This window comes from Trifolium pratense, linkage group LG7 (genome assembly GCF_020283565.1).
Source record: "Trifolium pratense cultivar HEN17-A07 linkage group LG7, ARS_RC_1.1, whole genome shotgun sequence".
NCBI lineage: Eukaryota > Viridiplantae > Streptophyta > Magnoliopsida > Fabales > Fabaceae > Trifolium > Trifolium pratense.
The window spans coordinates 9,503,007-9,528,094 of record NC_060065.1 but is presented as its reverse complement, the minus strand read 5'-3'; the positions used below and the strand labels follow the sequence as shown (position 1 = coordinate 9,528,094).

The 25,088-nt window shown below is 32.3% G+C and overlaps 4 protein-coding genes across 4 annotated transcripts; all 4 read right to left on the bottom strand.

The window, feature by feature from the left end:
• Positions 1-216: 216 nt before the first annotated feature.
• Positions 217-6,630, bottom strand: LOC123894838 (biotin carboxyl carrier protein of acetyl-CoA carboxylase-like). The gene is made up of 9 exons (XM_045944914.1): positions 6,402-6,630; positions 5,016-5,171; positions 4,418-4,494; positions 4,100-4,153; positions 3,305-3,577; positions 3,095-3,157; positions 1,374-1,442; positions 1,248-1,293; positions 217-609 (listed from the first exon to the last, which is right to left on the bottom strand). The coding sequence occupies exons 1-9, from the start codon at positions 6,433-6,435 to the stop codon at positions 548-550; spliced, it is 834 nt and encodes a 277-aa protein (XP_045800870.1). The 5' UTR covers positions 6,436-6,630; the 3' UTR covers positions 217-547.
• A 1,584-nt stretch (positions 6,631-8,214) lies between these two features.
• LOC123894837 (expansin-A23-like) lies at positions 8,215-9,274 on the bottom strand. Its single transcript, XM_045944912.1, has 2 exons — positions 9,139-9,274; positions 8,215-8,834 (listed from the first exon to the last, which is right to left on the bottom strand). The coding sequence occupies exons 1-2, from the start codon at positions 9,272-9,274 to the stop codon at positions 8,215-8,217; spliced, it is 756 nt and encodes a 251-aa protein (XP_045800868.1).
• A 5,573-nt stretch (positions 9,275-14,847) lies between these two features.
• On the bottom strand, positions 14,848-15,905 carry LOC123894836 (expansin-A23-like). Its single transcript, XM_045944911.1, has 2 exons — positions 15,773-15,905; positions 14,848-15,467 (listed from the first exon to the last, which is right to left on the bottom strand). Exons 1-2 carry the CDS (start codon positions 15,903-15,905, stop codon positions 14,848-14,850), a joined length of 753 nt encoding a protein of 250 aa, XP_045800867.1.
• Positions 15,906-23,802: 7,897 nt separating this feature from the next.
• On the bottom strand, positions 23,803-24,862 carry LOC123894835 (expansin-A23-like). Its single transcript, XM_045944910.1, has 2 exons — positions 24,727-24,862; positions 23,803-24,422 (listed from the first exon to the last, which is right to left on the bottom strand). The coding sequence occupies exons 1-2, from the start codon at positions 24,860-24,862 to the stop codon at positions 23,803-23,805; spliced, it is 756 nt and encodes a 251-aa protein (XP_045800866.1).
• Between the last annotated feature and the right edge of the window lie 226 nt (positions 24,863-25,088).

The window sequence follows — 25,088 nt, the reverse complement described above, 5'->3', positions numbered from 1 at the left end:
TTCTAGTGTGAACAATTCATCGGGGGCGTAGGGCAACCATATTAAAATCCGAGAATGGTTTTTCACTTCCTAGTGATTCAGGCTTAAAACATGACTCCTCATAATGTGCCCTCTGCATATAGGAATGACAGGGAAATTGAGTTGCTACATCTTTTTTTACAGAGATTACTGAAGAGAAAAAAACATTTCTATACACATTCTAGCCAAGAACAAAAATAAGTTCTACGCCCTTTTTTTAGAGAGAAAAAAGCAATCAAGCAATCAAACTCCAGATACAATGATTGGTTCATAGTGTGCAAGGCGTTTTGGTTTGCATACATTCACTAAAGATACATAATAAGGTTATCTCTTTCGACCAAAAAGAAAAAAAGAATACAACTTCAGCAATTGGTATACAAAGTACAATCTTCTACAAAAGAATCCGTTTCCCCAATATGTAATCACAAACAATTATTTCTTAATCTATTCAAAACGTACCAAAATATGCCAATAACCCTCATAAAGAAATGCCTCATAGTTAAATCTTCATTAGCACGAAAATGCTGGATTACTTAATGTCATGGAAAGATGGCAAGACAGCAATAAGAGGATCTCCATAACCAACAGGATCTGAAAACCATACACAGCAAAAACTAGTCAGCTTATGAGAAGGAGACCTTCATAACCAACAGGTTCTGAAAACCATAAACAGCATAAAATAGTATGCTTATGAAAATAAGCTAAAGACAACTTATGGCATATTATAAGCTATTTTCATTAACATTGCTAAGCACGCCATTGATCGAATATATGATAACAGCGTGCTAAACGCATAATAAACACGATCAATTAGGCAACAAAGATACTTAGAATATCATACATACAGCTAGGTAAATGTTGGAGGACTAAACAACCTTGAACATGGTAAAATTCATAACAGCATTTGCCGTTTCAAAAAAAATAAAATAAGGATCCTAGATGTACTGGACAAGCTACTGCAGGAATTTTTTCTCGATTTAATACTTGAGTTGCATGAAGTTCTCTACTTCTTCCATGTAATTAGGTTTTGCAATCATAATAGAGATTACTTGAGGAACTTCTATGTCACTTTTGCTAAATTTTAATACTGGAGGCAAACAACTGCTTTCACTATTTCAAATTTGGATGAACAGGTACAATACCCTTATTTTCCCCCAAAATCCATGCATTACTTGAGTTACATATCAATAAATGCAGGCATATTTAGCGATAGGTCACAGCCACTATACCTCCATCCTCAACGAGTAGCTTTAACACTTCTCCAGCTACATCTGACTGCAAAATTTCCAAAATAAAACAAGTCAGTTGAAGTATATATTTCTGTAGGAACCACAATTAAACAGACACCAAATCACCTTAATGGGAAGTCCAGCGGCAAACTGATCTATATACCCTATCACTTGCCCTTCTTTGATTACATCACCCTATGTTGAAATTGAAAACAGACAATTGAGTGTATGCAATAAGGCTAGAATTAGAAGACGAAATGAAGACATCAAATAACATTTGTAGTCAGTTTAGAGAAAGTGAGGTTTTCAAACAGTTTGGCAGAAAAATACTGTGATGGAAAATGTCAATAATTAATTAGTTACCCCAGTACAGACAGTAATATTAATAACTTTTTTTTTTTTTTTGAAAAAAAAAAAATTATTAATATTACTTACATTATACTGCCAGAGAAAATATAATTTGCATCTACTAAATGTTGCTAATGGTTAGAAATTAAAATGTAGTTAAAAAACTGAATTAAAACGAACTATTCCAAGCACAAGATGTGCCAATAGTAGCAGGGGCGGATCCAATCAGGTGTGAGAGGGTGCACCTGCACCCCATGAACTTTCGAAATTTAGACCAATAATTCTGTTTATTTCAATTTTGCACCCCCTGAATTTTTCAATTTGTACCATGACCCAGAAAATCATTTCTTCGCGCGCGTCAATTAATGCTACGCGGTAATTTAATGGCTGACTCAATGCACTTGCTTTTTAATTTAATTTTTTTAAAGCAGCCAAAAAGCATGGCCACAGTCTCGAACTCATGACCTCTGAGTCTGCGAAATGCATTTGCCATTAAGCCAAATTTGTAGTATTGAAAATATAGTGTTTTACATTTCCAAGGCATTGAATGCACAAGTTCCAAGACAAAATTTCCTTTTTAATTTGATTAACTAGTGCCCCGGGGGCACCGTTTAGCATTTTCCTTAATATTAACCATACTTTTTTTTTTGTTGACAAATTAAACCATTACTTTTCTATTCTCTTGCATATATATATATATATATATATATATATATATATATATATATATATATATATATATATATATATATATATATATATATATATATATATATATTCTCTATAAATAGTAACTATAAATATGATTAATAATTTTTACAGAAAAAACTATGATTAATAATTGTTTAATATTGATATTGTTCATATTTAAATTTCTATGTAATAGTAATGACTAAAGTTGGATGTGGTTAATAAAGCTCAAAAAAAATTATTTTAAGTTCAAGTGAAGAGAAAGTTGGCCATCCTTTCTGTGGTCATAAGTATATTTATTTACATTTTTTAAATGTAACAGTGAGAATATTGCTTTGGTTATATCAAATTGTAATCCAACTTTATGAATGAAAAATATAGAAAAAGTAATGGGTTAAATAAGTTTTTAGTTAATGTCACTTAACTATTTTTCTTTTTAATACCATTATTCAGTTTGGCTAGTTAAATGTATTTCAAAAGTTAACATGTGCATGTTAGCAAAAGGTCCTATCAGGAGATTAGGAAGACACAGAAGCATGCTAGCACACAGGTTGCACCTATCATGTGTGCAGTATTGCATGACCCGACTTATATTTTACCGGTTGAACTCTAAACAACAAACATTTACATTGTGCACTAGAGAATTTTAGTGTGCAAGAAGCACATATACACCTAAACCCAATGGTGTAGTTTGTGATGAGAAGCCAGGTGGAGGGAGCATCCACTGATTCATGTATGTGATGTATGTCATAACAAGCAGATGACATAAAAACATTAGAGGATAGACAATGACTAGCACATCAAATTACCTCTTTACAGATAGGAGGAAGCCTCTTCCCTTTCACTGTTCTACCTCTTCGGAATAAACCGACCTGAAAGGAGAGAGAGAGTGAGTGAGTGAGAGAGAGAGAGAGAGAGAGAGAGAGAGAGAGAGAGAGAGAAGTGATCGCAAACTGTACAAAATCCAAGTCAGATATAATTACTGAAATCAGAGATTATTACATAAATAGATGAGATACCGTAGGAGATTTTATTAACACATATGTATTGGCACCAGAAGCCTCCAATGCTGTCAACTTTGATGACTTTTGTGATGAAACATTTGCAAATGGGTTGGTTTTTTCTGGAGATGATATCGGTGGCAATGGCTCTGGGGTATCCGGTGCTGATTCGTAGATTGGTTTACTTGGAATAGGTGGTGGTGTAGTTGGTGAAATGTTAGACAATGGAACTTTTGATGCTCCAGTGTTTGCTCCAATGTTTCGCTTAAGATGCATCTCAAACTCACCAACCTGTCAAAATATAAATAAGGCCATATACAATGTCATCCATCTAGAGCATGCCTCTTTTATTGAACCAATAGAAATACAGATTTGAATTAAAAGATAAAATTGTTTGCGAGCAAATTTGAATTAAAAGATAAAATGATATACTCAATTAGGATGTTAGGCACGAAACTAACACAATCTCTAGCTTGTAATGCAATGTGATACAATTTTGACAAAAGCACCATTACCTCATTTTCTATATGCATATGACATATCTTAAGTAAATCAAATTCTCTGTTTTGACTTAGACTTAAGTTTCAACACACAACATATTACAGGGATATAGGCATATATATCCAGCCAATTAGTGTGTGTGTGCGCGTACGCGTGGTTGAATAGTGAAAATTGAAAACCATACCATCTCTACAGCTTCTTGCTTTAAAGAATACAATACACTATGAAGTTTCTTTTACCCTTGATATCATTTTATTATTACTGTACTTCAAAATTTTCAAAGCAATAATACCAAAAAGAAGAGAATATCACCTTTAATTTCAGTTCAGCAATTTCAGTCTCGTCACAGACCTCTAATACCAAAGCCTGATCATAAGCAAACCAAACACATAAGTATGGGTTTATCAGATTCACTTTAAAACATAGTTGTTGATTAATGTAACTGTCTTGGACAGAATCCAACAGTCAATTAGTAAAAAATATAGTGTTTTGTATCATCTAATAGCCAACATAAAGCATTTTAATTCATGGGCATACTAAACACTAATTCCAATTCACACAAAGGTATCTTTTTTCAACAATAAGAAATACAAAAGTGCATATAAATAAAAGGAAAGTATAGCTATAAACCTCAAATCCATTAGGAAAAGTAGCAGTTTGCAATGGCTTTTTGTCTAATGAGTTTTGTGGAGTGCTGTCCGAAGAAGCTGCAACATCATAAATAATTGCCAGGTCAAGGAATAAGAATGTCACTAAGGAATATCTCTCTAGTCACAGGTACAGAGATTCCCTTCTTTTATTTATAACATACTATATTTTCTAAATCCTACTTCCAAAAATTCCATTATAGAGCGATTATTCCCTAACTACTATATTTAACGAATATCTACTAATAACTCTGGTCCAGAATTATTCTCTCCTAATTACTATGTCAACAATAACTTTGACCATCGTATCACTGCATCATCCTTATTTCTCCTTCTGGATACTTTCCTAATTAGGGGTCTGTGAATACTAAAATCCTAACTTGCAGACACCGAACATAATAACAAGATTAAAAATAAAAAAACTATCTTTTACACATAGAAACATGCTGATTAAAATGTTTGCAACTGATTAATGTGTCTGAGTCTTAAGAATGGAAATAACTGTATGAGAGTTATCTCGTTCAAATAGCAACCAAAAAGAAACAAAGTACATAATTCAGTTTATAAACGATAAAACCCACCATCAGACTTTGTTGCATTGATAGCTTCAACTGTTTTTGCACATGAAACCAGTGTTTTCTTCCCCCTGATATTAGAGTTCCATCTGACTTTCTGACAGGGAACTACAGCTGCCTTAACAATCGAGGATCGCACATGGGATATAGTGCCTATGGGATCTGAAATCCAACAGTAATGATTAAGGATCTGGCTGCAATGATTTAACTTTTTACAATGACCATCCATGAAATTAGCAATAAGGACTTGACATAGGTATATGGTGACAATGATAATGCATTCACTTAATAAAATATACGCATATATGTTTACAATGTAATTTTGGATAGGGAAGTAAATACCCACAAATTATACCAGGGCAAGTAAAAAACTTAAATTCATAAAATCGGGCACAATAAGCTAAAACCCTTAAAACACCCAAAATGACATCATTACAAAACATTTGGCGTCTGATAACACAATCATTGTGTTGGGGTTGCAACTAAATTTGCCAAATCGTGTACATGAGTGTGTCTTGTGTCTGAAGACAAAACAGCCATGTCTTTGGGAATTCTGGTCAAAGACCAAATAATATAATAAAGATTACGGAACATATTAGTTCAATCGACCTAAGGTGTCCTATATGACCCACCAGGATGTCAATCACATGATCCTAGGTTGTTGGAGAGCATCCTTCGATTATTTATTGAAACGTCAAAGAGTACATTCAAATTTCCACTATGAAAATTGAAATTATTTGAATATTATGGTTGTGATTATAGTAAACAAGTGATACTAAGCACAACTATACATAACTTTTCCCCTACTGCCTTCTTCAGGTCCAGAGTTGTTCTTCAACTCTTTACTCTTTCTTCCAATGCAGCAGGTTAAATTAAGCTTTGTATATTAAGCAATAATCGGAACAACGAACCAGTCAAGCGAGCTAAAAAATCTAGATACTTAGGATCAAGAGATTTCAAAGTTTAATACAAATTCATAAAAGCATCTACAAATGATCTTAAGTTCAGCATTTAATTCAAAATGATTATAATGTATATGAAATGAGTTTTCAAACAAGCACACAATACAACAAGAGCATAACTGCATCCATTAAAATGCAAGCCTCTTCGCAATTAAAATTATCCTCGTGGCTGAGCATCATAATTAAATACCTAATTCAACTCTTAAACCCTGATTTCATAAAACTAATTAGCAGCAATATTTCAAATATTTCAAATACAATAAAAACGATTATTATCTAATCTAAATAATTTTCATTTCACCTTCCCTCACATAACCTAAAGCAAATTAAACAGCACAAAAATCAACACAGCAAGATCAGAAAACGAAAACGCAGATCTTATTCAGCTCCAAAAAAAAAAATGCTGAGAGAGAGAGAGAGTGAGATATACAGTGAAAGGATCGAATGGCAGCGGTGGAATCCATGGGAGAGAGAACGCTAAAGAGAGTGCAGATAATGGAATTGGAAGAGGAAAGAGAGATTAGTTAGCGGAAATGAGAGTGAAGAGGTTGGAGGGTGAATTAATTGAAGCTTTTCATTGAGATTTCCGCCATTCTCATCACTTTCTCCGTTACCATATACAAGGTTTAACTGCTAACGTACGCTTGGTTGTAACTACTGCTTTACTTGTATTATGTGGACCCTCTCCCAAAACAAGTAAGACAAATGAGAATGAGATTAGTAATTTTTGTTAAAAATTTTAATTATAAAAATTGTATTTAAAAAAAATTTAATTCAAAAGCTTGAAGAACCATGGAATTTTGATCAATTGAAATGAGTAGTTCTGATTTTTTTTATAGTTTTTTCAAAATAAAAAAATTTAAATTAGGAAAAAAAAAATATAACTTGTTTTAGTTTAGTTAAAAATATAACAGAATGTATTTAAAAAATTTTAAAAAAAATTCTAGTTAAAAAATTTTAATTAAAAAAAATTGTATTTAAAAAATTTTAATTCAAAATTTTGAAGAACCATGGAATTTTGACCAATTGAAATGAATAGTTCTGATTTTTTTAAGTTTTTTCAAAAAAAAATAAATAAATTAGGAAAAAAAAATATAACTTTTTTTTTGAACCAATCAAACTTAATGTATTTCATTAATTACCAAAAGTTCAATACATGAAGTAATACTTTCAAATCTATGGAAACTAGTCCATGAATTGATCGCCCTGGCTAACGTATGAGCAACCAAATTCACTTGTCTCCTAACAAACTTAACTTCAAAGTTTACACCAGATAACATGACAAGAATGATATCATTAACGATTGAAAGAAACTCTGAATTGTCACGCCACTTTGTACGAATTGCTTCAACTAATACTTGAGAATCACTTTCGAATTGGACTCGCTCAAAACCTCTATGCTTAACTTCATGCATCGCTTGCAATAATATCCATGCTTCACCCTCCTCTGTTGATAAAACCAGCTGTTGCCACTGTGTGAATCCAGCTTTAAACTCACCGGAGCTATTACGAAAACAGGCACACATCGCTGTCCTTCCCAAGTCGACAAAAAACGATGCATCTACATTACATTTTAACCATTCAATACGAGGCTTTTCCCGCTGGTCTGTGCTTGAAGGCGGAACAAATTGATCATCATCACTCCGCAGCTTATGAACTGTAATCCACTCCTGCCACTGATCATAAGCAGCCCATCCAACTTAACTTGACATTCTAGCATTGTCATTACATACTATGTCGTTACGGTTGTACCATATGTTCCAAAACAATGTAGCCACTCTTCTTATAGTAGCATAATCCCCATACCGGCACAAGGCAAATACTCTATCAGCCGCACCACCATGTTGACACGCTGCAGAGACCATAACAGATGATAGTCCAGCTGCTTGGCAGCTAGACCGAGCATAAGCACAGGTGAAACAAGTGTGTACATCGTCTTCTACATCCGCTTCACACAATGGGCACTGAGTATTACAATCCACAATACGTTCTAATAGTCGATATCTTGTTGGAAGACATCCCCTACATAGCCACCAAAGAAGATGAAATTGGAAAATCATTTAAACATAAATTATATAAAAAAAAGGTGTACAAATAAACTATTTTATAACTTATAAACCGCATACTTTTATTTCATCAAAATACTAGATTTGAAATTACATGATATTCCGAATAATTGTTATTTTTTAACTCAATTCTCCTAATAATTTCGTGACTAGATATATTAAAGTATTAAATTTTATCTAAAAATTACCCCGACCCTCATAAGTCTGTCCAAATTGCCAGTTGTAAGGAGAAACTGAATAAAACTCCAAAGTTTTTCCATCACTTGTAGTAACTTGAAATGACAAAGCTTGTCCTACCAAATTAACTCCAGAATCCCATTTTTGTCCCCAATTGCGTTTCATGGGAATCCAGCCAGTCTTAGACCCTTTGACACTAACACGAGAAACTTCGCCAGCATTGGCAACATTGAACACCAAAACTAACAAGAAATTAGGGTTTCCGTTGATCTCAAACCTTACACCCCCTCTTTTGAAACATGAAACACGTCGATATTTAACTGGTATGATACCGCCTTTTTCGTAGGCAATAGAAGTGAACATTTTATAACTCAAGTCAAAGTGTTTTTGTGGTGGATTACACCAAATATCAGTGGTTTTGGAGTAATCTGGAGGACAAAAATTTGTTGCGGTTACCGTGATTGGCCTTGCACCCTTTATGCACCATTGAGGATCGTTCACACAAACTAACTGAAAACAAGCACCACAAGTAGCTCCGTTATTGAATAGAGTTGTGCTTAGTGCTGTGTTTGCAAGTCCATATCCTTGTTTGTAGAGATCATCATAACCACAAGCCCCCTCTGCACAAATACAAGAAAGGATTAGGTACACAACTTGTTTCCCGTATGTTCTTCATTCATATAAAATAACTAACAACGAATAGTCATTTGAACTTCATGTAACACATAACGTATGATATTAAAATCTTGAAATATGATTTATCTATTATTTTTTTATAATTGTATGTGGGTGGACAATATTAGGCAAACAAAATAATGGAGATTCATAGTTCTTTATTGTTGAGATTCTAAATAACGTATAAACAATTTATATCATTTAAAAACTCATATAGAATAAAAATGAAAGTTTAATTTTAGAACTTACGCATGGTTCCAGCTCCTGATGGACCACCATAGAAGGTTGCGTGAGCATCATACCAATTTGTATCAATGCCTGCTATGACCTGTTTGAGGAGCAATATGAAAAAGGTCAAAAGAATGAAAGAGTGAGAAATAGCCATCACTAAGGTACGTAAAAGACACGGAAAAGAGCCCCAGAATATTTGCATTATAGAGTGGTGAATATATGGTGGTATTTAAAGTAAATCAAAATAAATATAAAAGGGTATAATTCAATTCTCAAGACAAATAACGAAATAAATTCAATTCTCAGGAAAAGGAAAAATAAAAGTCAATTCCCAAGACAAATAAAATAACAAAAAGTCAATTTTTACCTAGAAAAAAAAAGAAAGAAAGAGGAATTCATAAAAGAATTAAAATTTGGACATATAAGTCAACTCCCAATTCATAAATATAATTTTTTACAAAAACTTAGGCCCAATAAAAAAATATAAGTTGATTCTAAAATTTAAGCCTTCTAAAGAATTTAGGCCCAAAAATAATTAATTAACATTTGCTGATTTTTTAGCGTAAGCACATTATCATATGCAAAATTTGAGGCCCTAAAAAAGCAGCAACATTATTATTTTATTGTTGAATTTTTTTTATACCCCTACGTTTATCTCTTTACCCCAACATATTTTAAAATATTCCTATTCTACCCTTATATATTGTGTTGGTTTGTTAAAAGTGTGCTGATATGTTAATTAAAGTGTGCTGATATGTTAAAAGTGTTCTGGTATGTTAAATAAAGTGTGCTGGTATATTAAAAGTGTCTCTTCTTCTCTCTCTCTCAAACATATTTTTTTCCGAATTATTTCCGACACCATCACCAAATTCACCACCACCTTTACAAATGTTGTTTCTTTCAAAATTGAATCTTTGTTCTTTATAGTTTTCACGGTGGTAGAACGAAGCTAGCATAAGGGTGGAGGAGGTTCTTTCTTCAACCCAAGGTTTAATTTATTTTCAAGTTCGTTTCTTTTGTTTTTCCATTCTTACCCATTTGATTTTTTGTCTTCCATGATCATTAGACGACCAATACAATGAATCATTTTTTTTTTGTCTTTTTCCAATTTCCGTTTCTTGGGTTGTTTTTATTCTTTAGAATATAATAATATATGAAGCATGGGCACAAGACACGACACACACGTCAACACCGATAATAATTTGAGAAAATAATATAATTCAGTGTATTCAAAAGTGTCGGTGTCGTGTCGGTGTGTGACATCGACGCGTGCCCGACATCGAGACACTCCTAATCTGAAAAGTGTATGTGCTTCATAATGCAATAAAAATAAAGTATCTAGGTGCAATGTTTTAAACCCTTTATTATGTTTTTGTGTTGTGATCAGATTCCACAATGATTTTGATATAGTAATTAGCATCAAAAGATAGGAAATTTGAAGATGGGTGAATCCAATAATGCAACATCAATGGTGCAGCAACAAGCTATGAATGTGAGCACCCGAAGAAAAAGATGACAAAACAATTGACAGGAAAAAGGGATGATACACGTTTGCATTCTGCAGCAAGAGCAGGGAATTTAGATGTTGTAAGGGATATAACTTAATTCTGCCGAGGAGGATGAATTGCTTGAATTATTGACTAGGCAGAATCAAGATGGAGAAACAGCTCTTTATGTTGCTGCTGAGTATGGTTATATTGATGTTGTTAGAGAAATGATTCAATATTATGATCTTGTTGATGCTGGAATTAAAGCAAGAAATGGTTTCGATGCATTTCACATTGCTGCCAAACAAGGGGATATAGGTAGTTATTTAAAATACCAGCACACTTTTGATGGAGTTTTAACATACCAACACAGTTTAATTAACAAACCAGCACACTCTTAACTTACCAGCACACTCCTAACATACCAACACAATATATGAGGAAAGAATATGAATATTTTAAAATATATTGGGGTAAAAAGATAAATGTAGGGGTAGAAAAAAAATATTTCTTTTATTGTTCCGGACTGGGTAAGACTCATAAAGTTAGTGGCCCATTCAGCTTAACATTTTGATAAAGAAATATATATATGAGTTAATTGATCTTCAGTAGTTTTGTTAGTTGGTTAATTGGTCATTTTGATGAAATGTATTGGACTGATATTAGTAGTCTGGTTACAGCAAAAATATTCGATCAAATCGAAGCAAACTATGTGATTTGATAAGTACACGCTGTTACTATTGCGAGATTATGCCGGTCAAATATTTGTTGTTTTTTCATTTGTTATCTTTGCCCACAGTTTAGGTAGATTGGGAAATGAACGAAAGCGGTGTTGATGAAATAGATTGAGAAACGAAAGAAACTAAACAAGTGCAAAAGAGATCCTTTAAAGAAGATATTGCTAATTATCTTTTCCCAAAAAAAGATAAGACTTTTGACAACATTGAGGACTAGAATAATCTCTCAGAGGACGAGAATAAGCCCTTGGAGGATGAAGAAACAACGGAGATTCACAATTATCAACAACAAAATAATTGAGATTTCTAGTTCTTCAATTAAACTAATGATGCCAACCACACAAATTCCTAGTGGCACCAACATAGAATGGGTTCAACTATCCACTCGTAATGCGAGCATGGATTACCAGAAAGCTTACTAAAAAACTATTGCCATGAAGAGAGAATAATCATGTCCACCAGCTGCTCAACATCCACAACTATTTTACCAAATAAAAAAAATTAAAATCATTTTGGGACAATCTTCTCATGCATCATCATACAACTAAATGTCAAATCACAATGAAATGAATAAACATCCTCTCCATTTGTTTATCTCTTCATTTTTGCCATTATTAAAGTTTTTAGAATATAAATACAATTAGCTGGCATTTATTGGGTCCAAATATTTAATATATATATTCTAAAACCTATCAAAACTATAGTAATAGAGAAGGAAAATATAGAGAATAAATCGAGAGACCCTAACTAAGCAAAACATAGCCTAATTACAAGCGTGCATACACATATATAGGTGAATATTTTGGTGGATCTCGGGTTAGTGTTATGAAAAATCGATCATCCATAGTTGCACGTAGATGGGTGAGAGTCTCGTAAAACCAAGATCTTACTGTACGAAATCGACTGAAAAAACGTTAAGATATGTATTTTTTTTTACCTTATTTTTCTAGTGACTCTTTTGTCTCTCTCAACCCCTTTATCATCTTTGTTTTGTTGTTAAAAGAAATATTATATTTTATGGACTGCTAATATGTCGATGAATGAGGTATGAAAGATACTCTCACATAGAATGATAACACAAGAATATGAAGAAAAAAGTCAAATAAAAACTGACATGTTTTAATGTATTTGGTCTTGAATGTATTTAATAGTATTTGATCTGAAATATATTTATCTTTTATTTTTTATAAGTTTATATACAATTCACTCGTGAAAAATCCATTTATAGGTTGAGCCAAAAAAATTTGATTAAATAATCAATTAGCATTTTTTTTATCTTACTCTTATAGGTGAAATAAAAAAAATAGAATTCTATTTGGAATTAAAGGTTTGGTAATAAAATGTGTCAACAAACAAAGGTTTGATAAATAAAAATGGTGGAATTGGAAAAAATAATTTAAACAACAAGTATAAAAAAAAAAGTGTACCACAAACCATTTTGAACCCGAGAAACAAAGACTTCCCTTAATATTTTTTGAAAGGAAAGACTTTTGGTGAACAAAATGTTAGAACTAAAATTACATGATACTCGTAATAATTAATAATTTTTATCACAATTCTCCTAATAATTTTGTGACTAGATGTATTTTTCAATTAAATTTTATCTAAAAATTTCCCCCACCCTCCTAAGTCTATCCGAATTGCCGGTTGTAAGGAGAAACAAAATAATATTCCAAAGTTTTTATCCGTGATAGCGATGAAATACGAAAAATAATGAGATAATATGGATGATTCATCGAGCAACTTTGTCGGATAAGATGAATAGCAAAAAGAGAACCAATTTTTACAATTATATGAGCAAAACCCATGACGCACAAACTTTTGTTCCAAATAAATGCACCAAATTTCGAAAATTATACTCTATTACGTACACTGTATGTAAGTGATCAGTGCATTTTAGTGCACTTTTTAATCACTCTGTGCTATGACAATTTTGTGACTTCTCCCGCTATTTTAGTGTTTTTATCATGTTTTGTGTTTAGAGTCTAGTTTTGCTATTATTTAAGTTTTGCTATTTATTTTCGTAATAAACAGTAATTTGACACATTCTCATTGCGCAGACTATAACTTGAGCTAGGAATATCGGATTAAGGCGCGGTCAGTTGCATTGGAAAGATAAGACAAAGAGCTACAACTTTTGTGTTGAAGGCCAAAGCCAATTCCGAGCGAAAAGGTGTCATATTTACTCGTCAATGTCCCAGACTTGCCAAAACTTAATTATTTTCAGGATAACTTGTATTTTTTCGGCCCAATTGTTTTGTGGCCCATTTTCATTGATGTATAGAAACGAAATTCTGACAGAGTCAGGCATTATTCAGTATTCACGAAAATAAACAAACCCTAGCAGCCACTGCCTCATGGAGAACTAAAAATAATCTCTATCGATCCATTGGTGTAAGGAACTCCGTTTATGAATTCTTGAGGTTCGGTTTTCAATTGCAAGTTCGTTTGAGTGTTTATGCTGTTTTGTATCACTTTCATATCTCTTATTCTGTATGTTTCATATCTCTTATTCTGTATGAATTTCGTTTAGATTGATGCTTAATTATTCTATTTCGAATTTATATTGTTGAGATTGTTCGAATTGATTTTCCACTTGTTAAAATTGATTTGAATAGAAACTGATACAAACTATCGCGCTTAGCAATAGGGCTGATTGGAATTTTCTATGACATTAACTCTATTTTCGTGACGCTTGATCACTGTCATAGTTAATTGAACACATTTGATGCTTAATCAATTGAATTCCGTATAAGACTAATTTCCGCTTGTTTAATTAGTTTAATGATCAACCGAAGCATAAATCCTTGAATGAACATTTTCGAATAACCTGTGATAGATAATAAACGAAGTTACCTAAAACCAATGGATTGATTCTTTTCTATTAATTAAAACCACATACTCTTTCAACACCGAAAACCCCCAACTTTACAACATTTTAAATTGATTCTAACATTGTTAAACTGATTGTGAGTCCTTGCGAAACGACCAAGGTTACTACCTTGTACTACTATTCTTTTGAAATTATTTTGATCACGAAACGACAGTGATCAATAAGTATATATATATATATATATATATATATATATATATATATATATATATATATATATATATATAATAAAATAGATTTTTAAATAAATAAATTGTATATAGAATCACACAATATGTAATTTTTTATAAATCTATATACAATTACTTTATGAAAAATGCCATTTATATAAGTCTAAAAATTTTGAAAATAAAAACTACTTACTACATTTTATCTTTATGAAAGAAAAAAAAAAGAAGCTAGAATTCTAAGTGAAATTGGAAAATCATTTAAACATAAATTATAAAAAGAAAAGGTGTACAAATAAACTAGTTTATAATTTATAAACCACATGCTTTTATTTCATCAAAATACTAGAATTAAAATTACATGATACTCCGAATAATTATTATTTTTTAACTCATTCTCCTAATGATTTTGTGACTAGATATATTAACGTATTAAATTTTATCTAAAAATTACCCCGACCCTCATAAGTCTGTCCAAATTGCCAGTTGTAAGGAGAAACTGAATAAAACTCCAAAGTTTTTCCATCACTTGTAGTAACTTGAAATGACAAAGCTTGTCCTACCAAATTAACTCCAGAATCCCACTTTTGTCCCCAATTGCGTTTCATGGGAATCCAGCCAGTCTTAGATCCTTTGACACTAACACGAGAAACTTCGCCAGCATTAGCAACATTGAACACCAAAACTAACAAGAAATTAGGGTTTCCGTTGATCTCAAACCTTACACCCCCTCTTTTGAAACATGAAACACGTCGATATTTAACTGGTATGATACCGCCTTTTTCGTAGGCAATAGAAGTGAACATTTTATAACTCAAGTCAAAGTGTTTTTGTGGTGGATTACACCAAATATCAGTGGTTTTGGAGTAATCTGGAGGACAAAAATTTGTTGCGGTTACCGTGATTGGCCTTGCACCCTTTATGCACCATTGAGGATCGTTCACACAAACTAACTGAAAACAAGCACCACAAGTAGCTCCGTTATTGAATAGAGCTGTGCTTAGTGCTGTGTTTGCAAGTCCATATCCTTGTTTGTAGAGATCACCATAACCACAAGCCCCCTCTGCACAAATACAATAAAGGATTAGGTACACAACTTGTTTCCCGTATGTTCTTCATTCATATATAATAACTAACAACGAATAGTCATTTGAACTTCATGTAACACATAACGTATGATATAAAAAACTTGAAATATGATTTATCTATTTTTTTTTTTATAATTGTATGTGGGTGGAGAATATTAGGCAAACAAAATAATGGAGATTCATAGTTATTTATTGTTGAGATTCTAAATAACGTATAAACAATTTATATCATTTAAAAACTCATATAGAATAAAAATGAAAGTTTAATTTTAGAACTTACGCATGGTTCCAGCTCCTGACGGACCACCATAGAAGGTTGCGTGAGCATCATACCAATTTGTATCAATGCCGGCTATGACCTTGAAGAGCAATATGAAAAAGGTCAAAGGAATGAAAGAGTGAGAAATAGCCATCACTAAGGTACGTAAAAGACACGGAAGAGCCGCAGAATATTTGCATTATAGAGTGGTGAATATATGGTGGTATTTAAAGGAAATCAAAATAAATATAAAAGGCTATATATTCAATTCTCAAGACAAATAAAGAAATAAATTCAATTCTCAGGAAAAGTAAAAATAAAAGTCAATTCCCAAGACAAATAAAATAAGTAAAAGTCAATTCTTACCTAGAAAAAGAAAGAAAAAGGAATTCATAAAAGAATTAAAATTTGGACATATAAGTCAACTCCCAATTCATAAATATAATTTTTTACAAAAACTTAGGCCCAATAAAAAAATATAAAATATAAGTTGATTCTAAAATTTAAGCCTTCTAAAGAATTTAGGCCCAAAAATATTTAATTAACATTTGCTTATTTTTTAGCGTAAGCACATTATCATATGCAAAATTTGAGGCCCTAAAAAAGCAGCAACATTATTATTTTATTGTGGATTTTTTTTTATACCCCTACGTTTATCTCTTTACCCCAACATATTTTAAAATATTCATATTCTACCCTTATATATTGTGTTGGTATGTTAAAAGTGTGCTGGTATGTTAATTAAAGTGTGCTTGTATGTTAATTAAAGTGTGCCGGTATGTTAAAACTGCATCAAAAGTGTGCTGGTATGTTAAAAGTGTATCTTCTTCTCTCTCTCTCTCTGTCAACATATTTTTTCCGAATTATTTCCGACACCATCACCAAATTCACCACCACCTTTGCAAATGTTGTTTCTTTCAAAATCGAATCTTTGTTCTTTATAGTTTTCACGGTGGTAGAACGAAGCTAGCATAAGGGTTGAGGAGGTACTTTCTTCAACCCAAGGTTTAATTTATTTTCAAGTTCGTTTCTTTTGTTTTTCCATTCTTACCCATTTGATTTTTTGTCTTCCATGATCATTCGACGACCAATACAATGAATCATTTTTTTTTTGTCTTTTTCCAATTTCTGTTTCTTGGGTTGTTTTTATTCTTTAGAATATAATAATATATGAAGCATTGGCACAAGACATGACACACGTCAACACCGATAATAATTTGAGAAAATAATATAATTCAGTGTATTCATAAGTGTCGGTGTCGTGTCGGTGTGTGACATCGACGCGTGCCCGACATCGAGACACGCCTAATCTGAAAAGTGTATGTGCTTCATAATGCAATAAAAATAAAGTACCTAGGTGCAATGTTTTAAACCCTTTATTATGTTTTTGTGTTGTGATCAGATTCCACAATGATTTTGATATAGTAATTAGCATCAAAAGATAGAAAATTTGAAGATGGGTGAATCCAATAATGCAACTTAAATGGTGCAGCAACAAGCTATGAATGTGAGCACCCAAAGAAAAAGATGACAAAATGAAATTGACAGGAAAAAGGGATGATACACGTTTGCATTCTGCAGCAAGAGCAGGGAATTTAGATGTTGTAACGAAGGGATACCCTTAATTCTGCTGAGGAGGATGAATTGCTTGAATTATTGACTAGGCAGAATCAAGATGGAGACACAACTCTTTATGTTGCTGTTGAGTATGGTTATATTGATGTTGTTAGAGAAATGATTCAATATTATGATCTTGTTGATGCTGGAATTAAAGCAAGAAATGGTTTTGATGCATTTCACATTGCTGCCAAACAAGGGGATATAGGTAGTTATTTAAAATACCAGCACACTTTTGATGGAGTTTTAACATACCAGCACAGTTTAATTAACAAACCAGCACACTCTTAACATACCAACACAATATATAAGGATAGAATAGGAATATTTTAAAATATGTTGGGGTAAAGAGATAAATGTAGGGGTAGAAAAAAAAAATTCTTTTATTGTTCCGGACTGGGTAAGACCCATAAAGCTAGTGGCCCATTCAGCTTAACATTTTGATAAAGAAATATATATAGAAATATATATATATATATATATATATATATATATATATATATATATATATATATATATATATATATATATATATATATATATATATATATATATATATATATATATGAGTTAATTGATCTTCAGTAGTTTTGTTGGTTGGTTAATTGGTCATTTTGATGAAATGTATTGGATTGATATTAGTAGTCTGGTTACAGCAAAAATATTCGATCAAATCGAAGCTAACTATGCGATTTGATAAGTACACGCTGTTACTATTGCGAGATTATGCCGGTCAAATATTTGTTGTTTTTTCATTTCTTATCTTTGCCCACTGTTTAGTTAGAATACCACTTCCGTATTCTTTTTCGACTGAAGAGAAGAAGAAGGCAAAGGAAATGGATGAAATGAACGAAAGCGGTGTTGATGAAATAGATTGGGAAATGGAAGAAACTAAACAAGTGCAAAAGAGATCCTTTAAAGAAGATATTGCTAATTATCTTTTCCCGAAAAAAGATAAGACTTTTGACAACATTGAGGACTAGAATAATCTCTCAGAGGACGAGAATAAGCCCTTGGAGGATGAAGAAACAACGGGGATTCACAATTATCAACAACAAAATAATTGAGATTTCTAGTTCTTCAGTTAAACTAATGATGCCAACCACACAAATTCCTAGTGGCACCAACATAGAATGGGTTTAACTATCCAATCGTAATGCGAGCGTGGATTACCAGAAAGCTTACTAAAAAACTATTGTCATGAAGAGAGAATAATCATGTCCACCAGCTGCTCAACATCCACAACTGTTTTACCAAAAAAAAAAAAAAAATTAAAATCATTTTGGACAATCTTCTAATGCATCATCATACAACTAAATGTCAAAGCACAATGAAATGAATAAAGATCCTCTCCATTTGTTTATCTCTTCATTTTTGCCATTATTAAAGTTTTTAGAATATAAATACAATTAGCTAGCATTTATTGGGTCCAAATATTTAATATATATATTCTAAAACCTATCAAAACTATAGTAATAGAGAAGGAAAATATAGAGAATAAATCGAGAGACCCTAACTAAAGCAAAACATAGCCTAATTACAAGCGTGCATACACATATATAGGTGAATATTTTGGTGGATCTCGGGTTAGTGTTATGAAAAATCGATCATCCATAGTTGCACGTAGATGGGTGAGAGTCTCGAAAAACCAAGATCTTAGTGTACGAAATCGACCGAAAAACCGTTAAGATATGTATCTTTTTTTTCCCCTTCATTTTCTAGAGACTCTTTTGTCTCTCTCAACCCCTTTATCAACTTTGTTTTGTTGTTAAAAGAAATATTATATTTTATGGACTGCTAATATGTCGATGAATGAGGTATGAAAGATACTCTCACATAGAATGATAACACAAGAATATGAAGAAAAAAGTCAAATAAAAACTGACATGTTTTAATGTATTTGGTCTTGAATGTATTTAATAGTATTTGATCTGAAATATATTTATCTTTTATTTTTTATAAGTTTATATACAATTCACTCGTGAAAAATCCATTTATAGGTTGAGCCAAAAAAATTTGATTAAATAATCAATTAGCATTTTTTTTATCTTACTCTTATAGGTGAAATAAAAAAAATAGAATTCTATTTGGAATTAAAGGTTTGGTAATAAAATGTGTCAACAAACAAAGGTTTGATAAATAAAAATGGTGGAATTGGAAAAAATAATTTAAACAACAAGTATAAAAAAAAAAGTGTACCACAAACCATTTTGAACCCGAGAAACAAAGACTTCCCTTAATATTTTTTGAAAGGAAAGACTTTTGGTGAACAAAATGTTAGAACTAAAATTACATGATACTCGTAATAATTAATAATTTTTATCACAATTCTCCTAATAATTTTGTGACTAGATGTATTTTTCAATTAAATTTTATCTAAAAATTTCCCCCACCCTCCTAAGTCTATCCGAATTGCCGGTTGTAAGGAGAAACAAAATAATATTCCAAAGTTTTTATCCGTGATAGCGATGAAATACGAAAAATAATGAGATAATATGGATGATTCATCGAGCAACTTTGTCGGATAAGATGAATAGCAAAAAGAGAACCAATTTTTACAATTATATGAGCAAAACCCATGACGCACAAACTTTTGTTCCAAATTTAATGCACCAAATTTCGAAAATTATACTCTATTACGTACACTGTATGTAAGTGATCAGTGCATTTTAGTGCACTTTTTAATCACTCTGTGCTATGACAATTTTGTGACTTCTCCCGCTATTTTAGTGTTTTTATCATGTTTTGTGTTTAGAGTCTAGTTTTGCTATTATTTAAGTTTTGCTATTTATTTTCGTAATAAACAGTAATTTGACACATTCTCATTGCGCAGACTATAACTTGAGCTAGGAATATCGGATTAAGGCGCGGTCAGTTGCATTGGAAAGATAAGACAAAGATCTACAACTTTCGTGTTGAAGGCCAAAGCCAATTCCGAGCGAAAAGGTGTCATATTTACTCGTCAATGTCCCAGACTTGCCAAAACTTAATTATTTTCAGGATAACTTGTATTTTTTCGGCCCAATTGTTTTGTGGCCCATTTTCATTGATGTATAGTGTAACACCCAAACCCATTATTTATATATTTCTACCTTAGTAAAATCTTTTTCAAAATACGCAACGGAAAATCACATTTAATTTATTGAATATCGGTTCGAGTATTACACTCCTCTACCAAAATAATCCTAATGTAGTTAATTAGTAAAAATAGTGTTTATACAAATCTTTGAATCAAATAATGTATTTATTGATTATACAAAACAACCTAGACAATAGACTTTATATACAATATAAAACCCTTTCCCGTGTCACAATCAGAGCGGAGCTTCACCGACGACTCGACATCGAATACCACAAAATCCTGTAAAATCTGGACCCCCAACGGTCCAGCACATAACACATAAAAGAGAGTTAGATAACATACTCAAAATATACAAGTGTAAGTAAAGGGTACTTAAACACTTCTTCATAAAACATGCATAATCATACATTATACATATACATCACCATCATTCATGCATATTCATATATCATGCATATACTTCATTTATCACATAATCAATCATCCACAAAATACACCAAACATATAGTTTCACGTCGTCTCGGACAATACCAAAACATCAACAATTATCACATAACTCAATTACAAATAGGGATATACATAAAGTTCCTAATGTAATCTAACACCACAAATACATTGTTCAGATTATGGTCATGACGGACCATGCGTTGTTCATTTTATAGTCATGACGGACTCTGCTCCTCACATACGGATTAACAATCAACATTTACCAAGTACGTGTCAAACATTATTTATCATAAAATGCACACATAATCCCTAATGCAATCTAATGCTTCACATTCATGCTATGTCCTCTAGACACCTCTAATGCATGTGGTACCATCTTCTTTATTAGAGTATCTCACCTCTAATATCCTTCTTTATCGGATAAATATAATCCGATATCCTTCTTTATTGGAATATCCAATATCACATATATTCATGAATGCATGTATGTATTTCATGAATTCACTCACAATCAATAGCATTAAGCTCTTCATTTACTAATGTGGAACACTATCCAACATTACTTCTTTATTAAGATAACACTATACCTTAATATACTTCTTTGACATTTTAACAAACATCATCAACACAATCAACAACAATTATATTCCACACACATAATCAACAACTATCATCACAATACAATTAATCATGGTTATAAACACCTAATTGCATGTTAGGATACCTTAAATCCATGTTACAAGTGCCTAATTGCACTTAAAACAACTATCAAAAAGTTGCTGTCACAGTGCTGTTCGCTAAGCGAAGGCATAGCGAAGGCTTAGCGAAGCTGTTCGCTAAGCGAAGGCTTAGCGAAGGCTTAGAGAAGCTCACCAGAGGATCACCTGCTCGTGGCGAAGTTGTAGCAAAGCTGTGGCGAAGCTGTTCGCCACACGTTCGCTAAGCGAAGGCCTAGCGAACGCCTCCTGTCAGGACAGTTCAAAACCTGCGTTTTCCACACCAATTCACCCAAAAATCCCATTTTTCATGTTATAAACCCCAAATAAGTTCATATTCAAGTATAACAAGCATATCTAAACACAAAAGGACAGTTCATTTCACCGATCTACATCATAAACATCGAAAAAGTAGAGATTAAACACTTTTTCATCAAAACTCTCAAGAACACTAAGTTCTTGAGTTTAATCTTTCATACAACTCGTTTTTACCATAGTTTTCGTTCATTAATCATGTTAAAAGCATGTTAAGCATATTAAGAACCTTAGGAACGATTTCCATCAAGAAAATCCGTTCTAAGCTAAAACGAAAATGGGGTGGAGGAAGTTCGGGTGAGGAGAAATCGACATTCTCCCCTTCCTCGAGTCACCCACGAATATGAACTCTACTCTCTTACCTTAGATCGACGAACTCACGAAGATTGCTCCTCGAATCTCTCCTCCAAGCTCTTGCCCTAGCTCTCCTCTTGCTCTCCCTTCTCTCTTCTTTCACAAGAACATGAAAAATGAACTCTTTCTCTCTCAATGGGCTTCATATAGCGCCCCCCCTCATGAGACAAGGCCCATTGGGCCTCAAGCCCACTAACTTGGCCCAACTCGCGTTAACTCTCACTAACTCGCGCGTTAACTAAAACTCTCGATAAATAACTTAAAGTTACTATCTTACTCAAAAACCACGTCACCAAATAATTAAACACTTAAATAGTGAATAATAAATTTGGGTCGTTACATATAGAAACGAAATTCTGACAGAGTCAGGCATTATTCAGTATTCACGAAAATAAACAAACCCTAGCAGCCACTGCCTCATGGAGAACTAAAAATAATCTCTATCGATCCATTGGTGTAAGGAACTCCGTTTATGAATTCTTGAGGTTCGGTTTTCAATTGCAAGTTTGTTTGAGTGTTTATGCTGTTTTGTATCACTTTCATATCTCTTATTCTGTATGTTTCATATCTCTTATTCTGTATGAATTTCGTTTAGATTGATGCTTAATTATTCTATTTCGAATTTATATTGTTGAGATTGTTCGAATTGATTTTCCACTTGTTAAAATTGATTTGAATAGAAACTGATACAAACTATCGCGCTTAGCAATAGGGCTGATTGGAATTTTCTATGACATTAACTCTATTTTCGTGACGCTTGATCACTGTCATAGTTAATTGAACACATTTGATGCTTAATCAATTGAATTCCGTATAAGACTAATTTCCGCTTGTTTAATTAGTTTAATGATCAACCGAAGCATAAACCCTTGAATGAACATTTTCGAATAACCTGTGATAGATAATAAACGAAGTTACCTAAAACCAATGGATTGATTCTTTTCTATTAATTAAAACCACATACTCTTTCAACACCGAAAACCCCCAACTTTACAACATTTTAAATTGATTCTAACATTGTTAAACTGATTGTGAGTCCTTGCGAAACGACCAAGGTTACTACCTTGTACTACTATTCTTTTGAAATTATTTTGATCACGAAACGACAGTGATCAATAAGTATATATATATATATAATAAAATAGATTTTTAAATAAATAAATTGTATATAGAATCACACAATATGTAATTTTTTATAAATCTATATACAATTACTTTATGAAAAATGCCATTTATATAAGTCTAAAAATTTTGAAAATAAAAACTACTTACTACATTTTATCTTTATGAAAGAAAAATAAAAAGAAGCTAGAATTCTAAGTGAAATTGGAAAATCATTTAAACATAAATTATAAAAAGAAAAGGTGTACAAATAAACTAGTTTATAATTTATAAACCACATGCTTTTATTTCATCAAAATACTAGAATTAAAATTACATGATACTCCGAATAATTATTATTTTTTAACTCATTCTCCTAATGATTTTGTGACTAGATATATTAACGTATTAAATTTTATCTAAAAATTACCCCGACCCTCATAAGTCTGTCCAAATTGCCAGTTGTAAGGAGAAACTGAATAAAACTCCAAAGTTTTTCCATCACTTGTAGTAACTTGAAATGACAAAGCTTGTCCTACCAAATTAACTCCAGAATCCCACTTTTGTCCCCAATTGCGTTTCATGGGAATCCAGCCAGTCTTAGACCCTTTGACACTAACACGAGAAACATCGCCAGCATTGGCAACATTGAACACCAAAACTAACAAGAAATTAGGGTTTCCGTTGATCTCAAACCTTACACCCCCTCTTTTGAAACATGAAACACGTCGATATTTAACTGGTATGATACCGCCTTTTTCGTAGGCAATAGAAGTGAACATTTTATAACTCAAGTCAAAGTGTTTTTGTGGTGGATTACACCAAATATCAGTGGTTTTGGAGTAATCTGGAGGACAAAAATTTGTTGCGGTTACCGTGATTGGCCTTGCACCCTTTATGCACCATTGAGGATCGTTCACACAAACTAACTGAAAACAAGCACCACAAGTAGCTCCGTTATTGAATAGAGCTGTGCTTAGTGCTGTGTTTGCAAGTCCATATCCTTGTTTGTAGAGATCACCATAACCACAAGCCCCCTCTACACAAATACAATAAAGGATTAGGTACACAACTTGTTTCCCGTATGTTCTTCATTCATATATAATAACTAACAACGAATAGTCATTTGAACTTCATGTAACACATAACGTATGATATAAAAAACTTGAAATATGATTTATCTATTTTTTTTTTATAATTGTATGTGGGTGGAGAATATTAGGCAAACAAAATAATGGAGATTCATAGTTATTTATTGTTGAGATTCTAAATAACGTATAAACAATTTATATCATTTAAAAACTCATATAGAATAAAAATGAAAGTTTAATTTTAGAACTTACGCATGGTTCCAGCTCCTGACGGACCACCATAGAAGGTTGCGTGAGCATCATACCAATTTGTATCAATGCCGGCTATGACCTGTTTGAAGAGCAATATGAAAAAGGTCAAAGGAATGAAAGAGTGAGAAATAGCCATCACTAAGGTACATAAAAGACACGGAAGAGCCGCAGAATATTTGCATTATAGAGTGGTGAATATATGGTGGTATTTAAAGGAAATCAAAATAAATATAAAAGGCTATATATTCAATTCTCAAGACAAATAAAGAAATAAATTCAATTCTCAGGAAAAGTAAAAATAAAAGTCAATTCCCAAGACAAATAAAATAAGTAAAAGTCAATTCTTACCTAGAAAAAGAAAG